The sequence below is a fragment of the Andrena cerasifolii genome, chromosome 8 (genome assembly GCF_050908995.1).
Source record: "Andrena cerasifolii isolate SP2316 chromosome 8, iyAndCera1_principal, whole genome shotgun sequence".
In the NCBI taxonomy this organism is placed as follows: domain Eukaryota; kingdom Metazoa; phylum Arthropoda; class Insecta; order Hymenoptera; family Andrenidae; genus Andrena; species Andrena cerasifolii.
Window position 1 is genome coordinate 3,118,646 of NC_135125.1, and position 15,872 is coordinate 3,134,517.

General features: G+C 36.6%; 1 protein-coding gene and 1 long non-coding RNA gene across 4 annotated transcripts in view; one reads left to right on the top strand and one right to left on the bottom strand.

Moving 5' to 3' along the window:
- The window catches only part of LOC143372222 (uncharacterized), a 310,267-nt gene that overhangs the window by 207,441 nt on the left and 86,954 nt on the right, over window positions 1–15,872 (top strand). For all 3 annotated transcript variants that reach the window (XM_076818264.1, XM_076818265.1, XM_076818263.1), the window contains one exon: window positions 2,624–2,833. In XM_076818264.1, coding sequence (XP_076674379.1) covers window positions 2,624–2,833 — 210 coding nt within the window. The remainder of the gene's footprint in view (window positions 1–2,623; window positions 2,834–15,872) is intronic.
- LOC143372284 (uncharacterized) overlaps window positions 1–15,872 on the bottom strand; it is a 139,507-nt gene that overhangs the window by 90,345 nt on the left and 33,290 nt on the right. The gene's annotated exons all lie outside the window — the stretch shown is intronic.

Sequence of the window (15,872 nt, forward strand, 5' to 3'; positions counted from 1 at the left end):
TCAAATATAAAAGTTTCTTTGTTTCACATGTAAATCAATATTACGTAAACAGAGTCTAAAAAAATCAAAGACGGTGCCACTGTAATTTATAGAGTGCTGTGTTAGCGCCCAGAAAAGGGTCGTATTTTACGTTTCAGGGATTTTCTAAAATTGAGAAAATAGGTACACCTACTTATTAATATAGTTCATAGTTTTGAGTTGTCAAATTTTAGTGAAATATTTTTTAAAAATACTTTTGATCAAACAACACCGTCTTTGATTTTTTTTACATTCTGTTTACGCAATATTAGTTCACGTATGAAATAAAGAAACTTTTATATTTGACATTTTTTCTAACCCTGTTAGTTTTCTACCTAGGTAGCTAAATAACTTTCCATGCCGGGTTTTGAAGGGTAGTTTCACCCCCTTAACATGAATATGAGCCGCTACGAAAAAATACGTTACTACTTTCATGCCAAGTTTTATAAAAATCGGCGTGCCACAGTTGGGCGATGTTCCTTCTGAGGGGAGGTATATGTAGGAGGTTTCGTTGGGAATGGGAAAAGTTGGGATGACCCAGGGTTCATAGAGTCCGAATGGCAGTGTTTACGAGTATGGAGAAAGCTGGGGAAGCAAAATATTTGTAAAAATCAGGATTTACGGACAAATTAGAGGCGGGTATACGTTACAGTACACCTAAGTAGGAATTTAGGCACTATGGATGTTCGTAAGATAGACACAAGCATTGCGTACACAGAGACAAAGTATAATTATATTAACATTCAAAAAGAAGGAGCAGGAACACGAAACTTTGCAGAAATTTAGCTCAAGTGATGCTAAGAACGTACCTGACTATTTTTTGTATTCGGCAATAAAACGGTCCTAAGGGTGAAAACACCCCCTCAAAGAAATTGTGAGTTGTAATATTATCATGAATATCAGCGACACCGCAAACGATATCGAAAAAAGCTCCACAATATGGTGATAAAGAATTGTCGAAAAAGGGGTAGTTTTGATAAATTTTGAAAAAAATAATGGTTTTCGCAAATTCTTTACCGCCGTTTTATACGACGTAAAATACTTGAAATTTACCTTCTTTTTGATATTTTTTCGAGGGGCTGTTTTCACCCTTGGAACCGTTTAATTGCCAAATAAAAAAATAAGTACGTTATTACATCACTTGAGCTACATTTCTGCAAAGCTTCAGATTTTTTTTAAATTTCGAGTTGCCCTTTTCTATAGTTTAGAATTTTAAGGTGGAACACCACTGTGACGGCCGGAAAAGTAAGCCATTTTTAAAAAAAATTTCAGGAATAATTTACAGTTTTCGTATAAAAATTTTATTACATACCTTTAGCACAATGTTTTAAGAGATTATAAAAAAATGAGTAAAAAACGCATAAATTTTAATATATTAATTAATCTTCTACACCCCTCTCGCGCGCTGGTAAAATGTGTAACTATGGAACAGCAGGTCCGAAATCAAATTTCATTTTTTTTCCTAAACTATATGAGCATAGCTTCCGTTGCAGGTACGGATTCTTTGATCGAAAACAATTTTTTTTAAATACCCTCGAAAAACTGTCCATCTTATCCGCGGATTTGCGAAACTTTTCTTCTAAAGCGCACCATTTTTACAAAAATAATTTCTTTAAGAAATCGGTACGTGCAACAGAAACTACAGTATTTCCTCGTTACGGGCTCGGTTTGGTGTATACGATATGGACTTTTCGCTATCCCCACCACTTCTGTCTCACTCTTGTCCGGCGAAGGCGAGAGCGAGATGGAACGAGAGCGAGCGAGGACGGTACGAGACAGACGCCTGACACTCTGTCCTTTGCGTGCGCGACGGGCGTGCGTGATGGTCGCAAGCGCTTACCGTGAGCCGGGCCTGCGTGAAGATTTTGCGAAGCGGTTTTCGTGCTCACGGTAAGCGCTTGCGACCAGCGCGCACGCTCTCTGCGCACGCAGTGTTCCATCGCGCTCCCCCCTTTGGCCAGAAAGAAGCGAGAAACGAACACTCGGAATCAGGGCTCTGTTCACGATACGGGCTCAACGCCGGTCCCGACCAGCGAGCCGTTAACGAGGAAATACTGTACACTCATATAGTTTAGAAGAAAAAAAATGAAATGTGATTTCGGACCTACTGTTCCACAGTTAGGTACACATTCTACCAGCGCGCGTGAGGGGTCTAGAAGACTAATTAATATATTAAAATTTACGCATGTTTTTCTAGTCATTTTCTTATAGTCTCTTAAGGCATTGTACTAAATATAGGTAATAACAACTTTGTATGAAACCTGTAAATTATTCCTGAAAAAAGTCCTTATAAGTGGCTTACTTTCCCGGGCCGTCACAGTGATGTTCCTCCTTAATGCAATTTCTCTTTGCAAATAACTTACGAATAGTGATAAAAAAATGGTACCGCTGGTGCGTCCAACGCCCCTTCCGTAGAAAACAAGAGTTCATAGCAGATTTCATGGTAGCCTATATTTCCGCAGGGTTTTAGAGAGTAATTATGCAAAATTTGGTCCAGATCGGTTAAAAAAATCGGGATAAAAAGTATCCTATATAGGAAAAGATATAAATAATTCTGTCATACTGAAGGTATACATATGTATATGAATGACTGTGTGAATTGCAGGTCCGTGGCGTAGAAGTTGGTATAGTGGTGTTAGTGTTGATCTTCTGGGCAGGCGCGATAGCGCTCTTCTTCAATCGTTGGGGCAAGATTCGCATGTTGCTGCCATATCAACCCGACTATAAGGAACAGCTAAAGGTTCCTGGGACTGGGGTATGCACAGCAGCGAACGCCACTTACCCTCAACACTCGACTGAACACACATGTTCTCAGGTAACGCATAATTATACTGCACTCTTCGCTACATTAATCTTCCACAGCCATATGCCAACCAATATATTATCGCAGTTCAATTCATCCCAAACAATAAAGCCTACATTCCCGAGGAAAAGGCGACGACTATTTTCCTCTAAATTTATTGAAACTAGTGTGCTCCAGTTGTTTACGTAGACGTTGAAATTCGATGTATGAATATTTTTAGAAGTACTTAATATAGGTATTTATAGTTAGAATGATTACTTTATTTATTCTGTATAAATTACTTTTGGCAGCTCAAATAACTTATGTGTATAAAAAAATGAATGTTTTATTGGGATCAATTCATGTAGGGGTAGTGTGAAATATTTCTCCGGTTTGCTTCGAAAATTGATTTAAAATCAGTTAAAGTCGGTAACATGAGTTGAGTATTACAAGTGAATTTCGAATTACCTACATACATAGGCAACAGGAATATCAATTCTCACTAAACTTATATTTCTTTCGTAATATATTAAAATTCAATTTCGGCGGTAAATTATAATTTTTATATTCCAATACGTTACAGCAGGGTTGACCAACTGGTGGCTCGCGAGCCACCGGGGGCTCCTCCGCTTTACTGCTACGCTGAACGGCCCCCCTCCATACCTACCAGACTCTGACGATCGCGGTGGATTTCTCCTTCTTTCCTTCTCTTTTCGACTGCGATGGTCAGAGTCTGGTAGGTGTGGAGGGGCGCCGTTCAGCGTATCAGCAAGGCGGAGGTGCCCCCGGTGGCCCGCGAGCCACCAGTTAGTCAACCCTGCGTTACAGTAATGTTGATCTGTGTTGATCAATATCCCACTTTATCTTCTATAAATGGAAAGCACAGTGGCTGGAAACGGTATAACCAGGACGTAGTGTATAGAGGTTCTGTCAATTTATTTATGTCAATGCTCGAAACATGTTTGCTTTAACACTCCACCGAGTTTACGACCATGCAATACCTCTTCCAGCTACTATGTATATCAAGGAAGTTACGATGCATGCTGTGCATCGTATACGAAACTATAAAATCATAAAGACCATATCATTCGTTGAATACCAAGGGAGTTTGAAGCGATCACACGTTTTCATGAATGGAACTTTATGGCGTTCCACTATTTAATAACTACCATAAATTCGAATTCGCAAGATAATTTTTATTTTATTACGGAACCGTATTGAATCATCTATTTAATATCCCCATGTTTTCGATACAGTCATATAAAACTTTAAAACTATTGCATAGGTATGCGTATAAAAATTTCCCCCGTCGTTTGAAACGGATACCGTTAACTGGGGTGACTTTGCCCACTTTTGAACTTCAAATAACTTTTTTAGCACTCCTAGTGCATTAAATTGTTTTTTCCAAAAATATTACTATACGGTAGATGGCGTGTAGATTTAAGTAGGCTTTTAAAAAAATTCTTTACTTAAACGTACGCTTTTAAATGCCAAAAACAGGGTGGGCAAAGTTACCCGCTCAGTTGGGGTGACTTTGCCCGCGTCAAATTTTTCAGTGAAAACATGCCTAAAACTCATTATTGAGTTATGATTGAGCAATCGTTTTTATTCTAATGGATACATAAGACTAGTATTATCAAAACATATTTAAAAAAAAAAAAAATATTTGAAAAAAGCCTTAAAATGCGCTCTGGGTATTTCACCCCACGCCGAAAAATACGCCTTTTTCGTTCCCGGGTCGTTGCTAAGATTCGTCTCGTCGTAATTAAGTATGTTCGCGTTCGGGACGCCTTCCACCGTTTTCTCTAAGTGGTCAAAATATTTTGCAACCGTCTCGACACCAACAGCCGCTCTCGCGCGAGAAATATTTTGACACCTTCTTTCGGTCAGTTCCGTTTTGTGTCTTCCCAGGAAGCCCATGTACCAGTCCTGACCGGGTGCATTGTTAACGAATTTAACAATATTTTTCCCGGCCCCGTCCAAATAGTCTTTAACTATTAAACGAATATCTATGGCGCAAAGCGGCATCCCCCATTAGGGTGTGTCAATTTTTTGAATGTTTTAATTTTAAAAACAACTAGTGAGGAAACGGTACAATTTCAGGTTTAAAATTAACCATTACCTTTAAATTTTGTGTGATACATTATTTACCTAGTTGGAATTTCATTTGGAATTATAGAAAAATACGAAAATTATTAAAATTATTAAAAAAGAAAAATGTAATAGTTGAGTTTATGCACCGCAACGGAAGCAAACAAGATGTCGCTTCTTTGGTGGACTTTGTTAAATAGCATTAAATTTTCTGCATAAATGACATGTGGCTAGATCTGTTGCTAAAATTATATATATTTTCATTTTGTAATAAATACACATTTCCATACATTTTCATGTGAATGAAATAAACACTAATTTCCACATATTTTTATTTTCATTTTCATGCTTTTATGTAAGCAAGACTCACTTTAAGCAGTGTATGTATATATGTAGTTTGTAGTTAAATCTTACTTAATTTTCACTTTTTTTCAACTGTGATTTGAAGTAGCTAAACCTCACTCAAATCAATTTCTGAAGATAGTTTCAGATTCAGGATTAAAAACAGCATTACTTTGTCACTAGTCATTCTAAATTTTTCAAAAAATTAAAATTTACCCTTAAAATTGACACACCCTAATCCCCCATTCAGCGCAGGTTACAATGTGCCCCCCATTTTTTGACGAATAAACCCCTGAACTTATTGTCGAGGGTTTTCCGGGGAATATTATAAACTTCGTCGGCTTTTCTCCCCGACAAACCTTCTTCCGCCATTGCTTTTAACGCCAGCTCTAATTTTTCGCCCGGGATAATTTCGGTATGACCGACTTCCAAGCTTAGGTTTATAAACTCTCGGCATCTCCTACAAAAAAATAGGATAAAATATGTGGATCATATCAAATATTTAGCATTGTGCAACAATTTTGTACGAGATTTTAAGGTTTATTTTCTCTCAACAGCACAAAGTTCGGAGATCACAAAATTCACTTGGAAAAAAAATTTTGTTTGTGTAATTTTTTACTCTGACTGAAAAATTACCATATGATTGAATTCGCTATTTTTTTTTTTCGTTTGACCTTGGAGAAATTATTGCCATCGATTTCAAAACACCCTATGTTCTAATTACTTCACAATAAAATAAAATAAAATTTTTCCGAAAAGTGGGCAATGCCACCCCTGCGGGCAAAGTCACCCCAGTTTACGGTACCTCAAGAATTCTTAAATATAACAGTACTTTCACGCGAACGTATCATTATCTACTAACATAATTTGTTGCTATATTATTAAAAATTTATTACTAACTTGTTAACAGTATTAAGAAGAACGAATTGCTTTCAAACAGAATTTAGTTAATTTTTACAGTTACTAGATTTTAAGTATTTCAGCGAAATTCATATTTCTTATAACATTGGAAATACGTACCTACACATTCTAACGCAAAACACATTTTGGATGGTGTTTAGAAAAATATTATGAAAGGTCACCATAAGCTTTACATGTTGCAACTGTGCAACCGTACCCAAAAACGAATCGAATTCTGCAATTTGAATCTGAAACGAAATTGAAAAGCATTTACCATAATTTTCCTAATCAATTTTTTATTATATCAGGCAATCATCTGTTTTTTGCATTTCAATCATATTTTTTGACAGATTCTCTTTACATTTTCATTGTTTAAAATTACGCTTTCCTGAAGGGTACTGGGCAGTCGTTTTTATCGAAAATGATGAATTTCTTTTTCAATTAATTACAAAAAAATAAATTGAAGCTGCGACTTATTCTTAGACACAAAGTTTATTAACATCATAAGCTTTAAAAAAAAACATGTTTCTTTAGACAAAAATATGCATTATATATGACGCTACAGATGGATTATTAAAGAGGCTTTTTAAAAAAGTTTCTTTTGTTTTGCAGTGATAACTCAAAAAACGGAGGTTCCAATCGATTCCAATCAAATTTGAGCATGTTCGCAAAATGTGTAGTTGCAGCCTGACCCTAAATTGACGTTAATAAAAACTCGTGTTCTTTATGAAAATAAGTTTAAAAAAAATTCAGAATGTTGGGGTAACCGAGCTTGATGAAAATGAAAATCAATTTAAGAGGCCTAGAACTGTTCAATTCAAAGTAATATATTTTATAAAAAAAAAACGGCGGATAATCTTGCGTTATATGAAATCGGTTTTCATGCATTTCATGTTGCTTATATGCTCATTTGTAATTTGTTGGCAATATACTTCTACTGTAATTGTCATTTTGTATTTTCAAAAAGTGTGACGCAGTAGTCCCATAATTCAGATCTATTTTTCTGTAAAAATAAAATTCGATTAAGCTCCCGAACATTTATCAGCTCTTAAGAATTTCACTTCACCCCTATACTTTTTCATTCTTTGCAAGCTGATAAACGATCGTAGAATAACTGACTTTCAATTCTAAGGCTTTTAACGTGATTTATTTTCATCGAACTCTTCTTGATAAGATTCATTGTTTACAGTTTCCAACAATTCCCTCTGATTCAATTTCCAATAGTACCAATGTCGTAAACAGGGATCTTTTAAAGGAACGTTGCACCCTCGCTAAGTCAACATAGCATTCTATCACTTTTGATGAATTTATCTCCCCCGCTGATTTAATAAAGAATAATCACTTGTGTAAAGCTTCAGTACTCGAATCTTCGAAATTCAATAGCAGGGGATAATTGCTCACGGTTTGGTCTAATTTAATATCTACAATGAGTTTTATAATCGATTAAACTAAAGTAATGTAATAAGTTCATTCGTAAGGTCGTAGTTTACAGTGTGAATTCTTTAAAAATTGAAATACGTAAAGAGCTAGCATATCACTGTTAGGAGGACAAAAAAGATTGTGGATTTGAAAATTAAATATAAATATTAGTTCGAATACATATCTCCAAGGTACGTTTTTGACGAACCTTGGAGATATGTATTCGAACTAATATTTATAGTTAATTTTTAAACTGTGGATAAAAGTGAATGTGTTACAACAACATTAAAGGTTTTTCTCAGGGCTTTCTGAATTTTGCATACATCCTGCACGAACACGGTACAAAGGTAGATGACTGTACAATGAAAGGGCTTTGTAAGGTTTTAATAAATTTTTTAAAAGCTTTTAATTTGAAAAAAACTGGCTCTCGGCGTTCCAGTTTAAGCGTTTGTAGAACCTGACCTCGTCGTACACTTTTTGAACGAGTGATCTATCAAATCGACGCCCTCTAAATTAAAGTCAATCGATCCTTCATTTGCGGTGTGTACCGTCATTATACTTCGCGACGTTTAAATAGGGCACTTGAAAGTTTTAATATTTCTTGAAGTTAACGAAACAGGTATGCTACATTTGTCGAATTGTTCCCGACGAAGTTTGCTATTCATAAATAACTGCGTGGATAGTATACTGAACAGAAATTGATAATGTTTCCTGTAAAAGTACTCTGCTCATTAGAAACATGAATAAAGGCTGAAATGATAGCACTAGTTTACAAAATATAAATTTTTTTGCGCAGCAGATTCTACTATTTTTTTTTCTTATGTAAAATGGCCCGCTGATTTCGAAAATAAGGTAAAAAAAAATTCTATGGATACGTTATTGAAATATCGACAGGTCAACTTTTTACCAGTCTGTCAAAAAGGTAGTCGCACTTCATTGCGAATATCTCGTGTGGCGAATGTCCGATTTGGTCGAAAATTATATCGAATTGAAGATAATTCAATCACCAACAAATGTGCCTGACAACATTTTCAAATCGGTTCAGTAGTTCGGATGAAATTGATGGAAATATGTGGAAAAAGTCATTTTTCTCGACCGAAGTTGAGATCGACAATTCATTTAATCACCTGGGATAAAACGAAATCCCAAAAATGGGTCGAGTTTGTCATTTTTTACGTTGAGTCTACACTTTTGCGAAGATGGGTACACATTTTACTTCGGAACGGAGATCTAAGCTATTATTTATTGTCGATGAAAAAATAAAAGGTTACTGGCAAAAACATTTTGCTAGATATTTCAATTTCCTTCACCCAAAATTGTCCGCCCTGGGGCGCAGGCTACTTAAACTATATGTAGAGGAAGTGCAGCATATTTGGAAAACTGTTGGTAATTTGGAATACCGAAATATCTAATAAACTACTAACGTTATCTAATTTGTAACACCGCAAACAATAGGGGCTAATGACATTTGTGGATGAACCGCCATTTTTACATTTTCGTCTTTAATCTGCAGAATAAGGAAACGTGAATCTGCAAAACTTTTTCAGCAAATATTCAGTCGTTCCAGTCATGGCTAAAATATGTCAAAACTTTAGTGTTAAACACTTAATCTACTCATTTGCATGTTCCTTCTATGGTTCCGTTTCAGTTTTGCGATAATTTCGAGAATACAAAATGTGACATGAAATTTTAGGATTCAATGCCATGTTGCTATAGTCGGATTAACGAAAGAAGGCGCCTTGGGACCGGGGCCAGAATTTGCGACGTTGCCGCTACTCCAGGCTCGCGATTGGTGCTTCCCCTACGCGGCTCCCTACGCCTTGGCCAATGACTTTCGACTACTTAGCTGTGGGCCTAGAGTAATTGTTGTACTTGTCGGGTGTATATTGCTATCCTCTTCCAGAGGGCGAAGCCAACGTCCTTCCCATAGAGATTTGACAGAGTGTCGAATCTTATTGGCTATTGCGGACGGCACGCGGCATACGCAATCAATGGCGGACAAGTGGAGGAAGACGAGCTCATAGGATTCTTATTCTATTTAGGGTCATTTCACGCCAAATCGATCACTTTTTGCACTCGATGTCGGGTTAGGTCTGGGTTAGGTCGGGGATTTTGTTCAAACTGAAATATTAGGGAAGGATTTCAGTCACCACTTTGCTGGTTTTGAATTTGATTAATTTTTGCCTATTTTCATGAAAACGAAAATTCATAAATACAGCATCTTTTCATGAACATAATCGCACAATTCAAAGTCCTATATTTTGTAATCAATTTCAGAACCTATTAAACAATGACTCAAACCTTTCTATAATTTCAAGCGATTCACAAAATACATATTGCATTGTGATCAAAGTCTCTAAAAATGTGATCGATTTGGCGTGGAGTGACTTGTAGATGAAGAAATCTGTTTTATCGAGCGAGTCAGAGAGACACAGTTGCGCTTGAAGATAGACAGAGACGTCCGATCTGCTACACAACGTGGCAACGTCGCACGAAGTACGGAGCAGGCATTGGGTCTCTCCCGAGCCACGCCCGCCGGCCTACGGGCCGCCCAGGCGCCTTCTTTCGTTAATTCGACTATAATTCGGAATACCGAAGGCGAGGGTAATTTGGAATAATCCAAAGCTTAGCAATGCTTTTGCTTCACGCGTAACGGCTACCGCCGCGTCGGTTTGGGCCAGCGCTATCCATTTATATTTACCTAAGATTATTCCTATATTGTGATTTTTTAGCCTGATTGCATTATAAATGAAAATAATTTTATTATCTACATGTTTTTTTTAAGTTTATAAAGTGAATGTAAATTAGAACACCGGTATTCCAAATTACCTGCACCTTAACGAAATAGATACTCCTTGTCATTTTTTCATTTAGATCAAAGTTTCAGCTACTTTTTGTTTTTTTATTATTACTGAGAGTTTGAACTATAAAAGTTTATTAGTTTCCCTATGATATTATGCAGTTTTATTTGTTCCCATCGTCTGCCATAATTTTTTATTCGTCTTAAACAAACTGGCATTCCAAATATACTGCACTTCCTCTACACAAATCCGCCCCTGAGTATGATATATGATGCACATTAAAAATAGCAAAACATGTTAATGAAAATGCACGTAAAATGGATGAATAAGGTAATACATCCAGATGATACTATACTGAATCCATCCTAAGAAAAAACGTGTCCGCACAGGGATGGTTCCGAGGAGGCGCTGATTGGTCATACTCCCCACTTAACCGCCTACGTTTGTCTCCGTCTTTCCGCCTGTTACCTCTCTGTCAACTGTTCCGCACGTGACGCCTTCATATACACGGTGGCACAATTATTTCCGAATACGCACGGCAAAATGAGTACACTCAAGTTTTCGAAGTCGCTGATTCCGAATCTTTCGGATCTTTGGTTTATTTAACATCCATATACCCACATATGCACGCGCGCGCACACACTCACACAAGTAGATTTGTGAGTACGAAGAACATATAAAAAAACTGAAGCAAGGTGGTATAGTATATATACATGGAAGAATCCAAATGTTTAAGAATCCAATAATTTACATACTTTCAATATCAATAAATGTGTCAGCAAAAAACTTGAACAAAAAGTCTTATCGTTCCTTTGAATATAAATCCTAAAAAAGACGTAATAAATGGCATTCTAAATAGACTATTTAGAACACGTCCTTAACTGATATTATATCTGTTCGGTACCAAAAAACTATCGGGTAGATACACTGGGTTAGGAGGGGCAGGGAAACCGGCAGGTAAAGCGCTATGAGCAATCGCCTGCGTTGGGCCCGTAGGCGGTGGTGGGGGCTGCGCAGATCGGTCGCAAAACGGTAGGGGCGTTGTTTTTTCTTAGGATGGATACAGTATAGAGACTTGTATTAAGGGGACTAGGCTTTTTGTTGATGTATTTTTTTAAAGCACCACCCTTCCCGAGTAAAATGCCGTTTGGTTTACGTTAAAATTCGCAAAATTAAGGATTTACAGCCGAAAAGGTCGAGCGCGTCATAAACCGTGTCTGCGTGCACACAGATAGACTAATTCCTCTTTGGAAACTTTAACCCCTTGGGCTACAACATCGAGTGAGACTCGTAGTCTCTCGATCGGGCCAAAGATGGAAAGCACGAGCGAGACTCGAGGTACGTCGATCGGGCGAAACGTAAACACCAAGGGTCAGGCTCGAGGTTAGTAGATACTACGACCCAACTTTTCGCCAATGACTTTTCATCTCATTTATTCCTGGCCGCATACACATGTACTTATTTACTTCGTTGCAACTTGGCTAACGGAGCTAACACGTGTGGCTCATCGCGGGTGCTGATTTAGTGCCGGCGGTTGGAATTTAAAGGGTAGGCCAAGGGGTTAACCGCGTTTTTCTCGGAATCATATTTCCTCTTCGTTTTGCAGTGATTGCGAAAAAACGGAGGTACAAATCAATTTGAAAAAAAATTAGCATATGTGAAACATGTCTAGTTACGACCTGAACCTACGCGCAAGCTGTGAAAACTTCTGTTTTGACAAAAAAAAAAATAAAATGGCTTTTTTCCCTGGCGAAAAATCAAGTTTCTTTAAAATTTGCCGTTTCACAGCCGCCATTTTTATAATTTTGATATTTTTTCTTTTTCAATAGGTTCAGGGCAGAATGGGGGTCAGGACAAAGTATCATTTTCAGAGAATATTTCAAAATTCAATTTCTACGGCCAGAATCACTGCAAAATTACAGTGGCTCCAGAAAAAACACCTATATATAAGGCAACTGTAGCGCTGTCATACATATGTATATATTATTCAAATAATTTTTCTTTTACTGTTTATAGTATTAACAAACATTACCCAAAAGTACTAGTCACAATTTGCATTAATCTCCTTGCAATTAATTCGCAAAAAATACTTGATTTTCGAGCGATTTTACTGCCTAGTCCCCTTAAATGAATCAGAAAGTCAGTCATTTTATGTCCCATAATTTGACAGATAATTCTGTCCGAAAGATACGGCGAGTAAGAAGGTGAAAAATGATATAACGCGACACTTGGCAATATCGGATATGTAAATCTCATCCGGCAAAAAATTGAAACGAATGGACTCACTGGAGATACATAAGATAACTTACTGGATATGAATATATTTTCCGACACAATAATGTATCTGTTCACATGTCCAAGACGATGAATAATTCTTTCCAGGCCAATGATATACAGCTTTTTCAAGGGTTTATGAGATTCCTGATTTATAATCATAAAAAATGTTTAGGAAGAGAAGGGCAGTTCACCTGACAAGGAAACATTCCCAGTAGGGGGTCAGCATATCAAGTAAAATACTGGTACTGTTCGAAACCTTAGATAGCTACAAAATTATATATAGATTACTATCTGTTAGTGGATTCTACAACGCGAGAAAATAGGGTACAAAGGTTACGTGTTATTATTAAATAATATTTATAACATTCGTTTTATTTGAAGGGTATAAGATTATAGTATATACCCCCCCTTTCTCTTAAATATAATAATACTTCATAATACTTATGTAAATACGTTGATTCATATATATGTTCTATATATTACGTATACGATAATGAAGTATTATTATTTTAGGAGAAACGGGAGGAGGAAGTATGAGCAACTATATATAGCGTTTATGGGCATTCGGAGTAATTGTACGAAGGACGTCGGGTTTGGTATTACTTTCATTCGGAAAATTTCACAGAATAGGTTACAAATATGTACATATTGCGATGAAAATAAAATAGAAAATATAAAAATTTTATAGGTAGACCGGGGTGGATCGGATCACAGGGCGAATCGGATCAAAATAAGAATTTAGTCCATATTTCTTACATCGCGATAGAAAGCATTCCGATAGTACATCGTCCCTCTACCCCGCACCTATCGCAATAGCCCGTCAATTGTTTTAAGTCATTTTTTAGAGCTGGCATACGGTTTCAGTAAAATGTTACAATTTTGGTCCGAATCTAACCTACGTAATCTGCAATTTCGTATTTAAAATAAAAAGGAAACTTGAATATTCAAATGTGTTTATTGTTATTAGTTTGCACAGTGTCCAAGTTTAGTATTTCATGTATTGTAGACTATAATATCATAATATGTTTATGTAATCTACAACCTTTGAAATACTTATATATGGGGCTAATCGGATCACGTCATTTGGGGCGAATCGGATCACTCTTTTTTTTATTTGAGTATTTTTATGATTATAAATATGATAATTGTATATATACAGATGGTTCGTACGTACATAAAACAGAGCAATCAGGAATCATGGTGTCCAAAAAAAAAATAAAGGAAACTGTGATAAAAATCAAATCTAAAGAAATGACGAAAACAATAAATAAATTAATGGTCTTAAGAAAATGGCATTGTATTTACTGCGGTGAAAAATTAATTCGTCCACTTTCAGAAGGTTGTCTGAGAAGAGTGTTGCCACGAGAATTATGCCGATAGAGGCGGCAAAACACGGCAATATCCTTCCGATCTATGTTCTAATGTCACTTGACTTCACTGTCAATAAATTAAATTTGTTTAATTTGATTCTAAGGATTTTGTTATGAAAATTTCAGTTTCTTCAGAGATTCCTGGACTCCCCAGGGTTCCCCCCAAAACTTGGGGCGAATCGGATATTTCTCACTTTTTCGTTTCTTGTTTATAAATGAAAGATATTTATGTTTAATTTCAATTTTTATATTTTAATATTCAAGCCGAAGTTGTACTGGTCACGAATGTATGATAAAAAAATAGTTTTATAATGTTTGACTATTATTTTTTTTTCATCAAATACAAAGTGATCCGATTCGCCTCGGTCTGCCCTATTTCAATAGTATAGATTCATTTGGCTATGTATCTACTGATCGCTGTCTGGCCGTGCGAGTCAGCTGTGACTAACGTTGCCACCTATTACTATAGTATATGTATACTATACTAGCTTTACTACTCGGCTTAGCCCGAAATTTAGATTCTGATTTTATAAAAAAAAAATTTTTACTTATTTTTCTGTAAAAATACCCACATTCATCTGGATCAGCTAGGCATAATGAGCTGGGCAAATTTCGTGACCCCAGAATTTACCTTGGAAAGTTTTTAGGCGACAGACAAACACACAAACACTTTCTGCATTATATATTAAGATTAAACAGTATTGTAGAGTACAGTATTACTATATTATATAGTATTGTACTATATTTCGGTAAATTGTACTATATACTGTTGAAACAAAGTATAGTACGCAAAATAATATATTTTCTTCCATTCATAGCTACTTAAAAAAAAAGAATTATCTACCTAACCAAACTAACCTAATTGCAGCGAGTTTCATTGCTCAGAACACACCCTTAACTATTAGCATCACGCGACACTATGCATGGCCAGCTTAGGTTAGCTGTGAATGTCTAAGTTGTTTTCATATGAATATTAATTGGCGAGAAGAAAGAAATATAGCTACAATTAAATTCATAACAAATGAGCTATTAATTTATATTCATATGAACATAGAATGCCGGGACTCTTATACCTACTTTGTAAAAAATAATTCCGTGATAGGTACTAAAAGCACAAACTCACAACAAATATACTTGGAAAAATAAGTAAAATAAAAAAATAAATCTGAAGTTTTTATTTATCTACATTTCTCTGAAAATACTATATTCCCCCAAAAAGGGTGGCAACCTGATCTGGGACGCGAGGCCCGCGTCGAGCTCTTAACGAAATGTACAGACCCGTTTTCGTATACCTACGGTCAAAGACCTAACTCAGACGGACCACTTTAGAACCACGCCACAACCACAAAACGGTGGTAATTTGTAGTTATTGTGTGGTTGAGCTGGTGAAATCAACCACGTTTGAAGTCCATATCGGCGTCAAAAAACCTCACCACAGAATTGTCAAAAACTTCTATTTCTACGACGCCGCTCTCTTTGACGCAATAGTAAAAGCAGTGTTTCCTCTTCGAAATTCATTTTGATACTAAACTTGTGGCGTGGCTTTTTATTGTCGATATAGACTTCAAGCGATCACTGAAATCCGTGGTGCTTGAGTGGTTAATTCCACCGACACCCCAACCACACAATAACTGCAAAATAGCACCGTTTGTGGTTGTGGTGTGGTTCTAAAGTGGTTCGTTTGAGTTAGGCCAATAAGTAATCAACGCGTCGTCTGCCTGGAACCGTTCCACGCTCGCTTTCAGTCCCTCTGACGCGCTCTCGTCTTCGGCAAGAAAGGACCGCTCGGAATCGTGACCCCTGTACGTTAAGAGCTCACCGCGCGCCGCATTGCTCGCCTGCACTGGGCGTCTGACTTAGGCTTGGTGCATA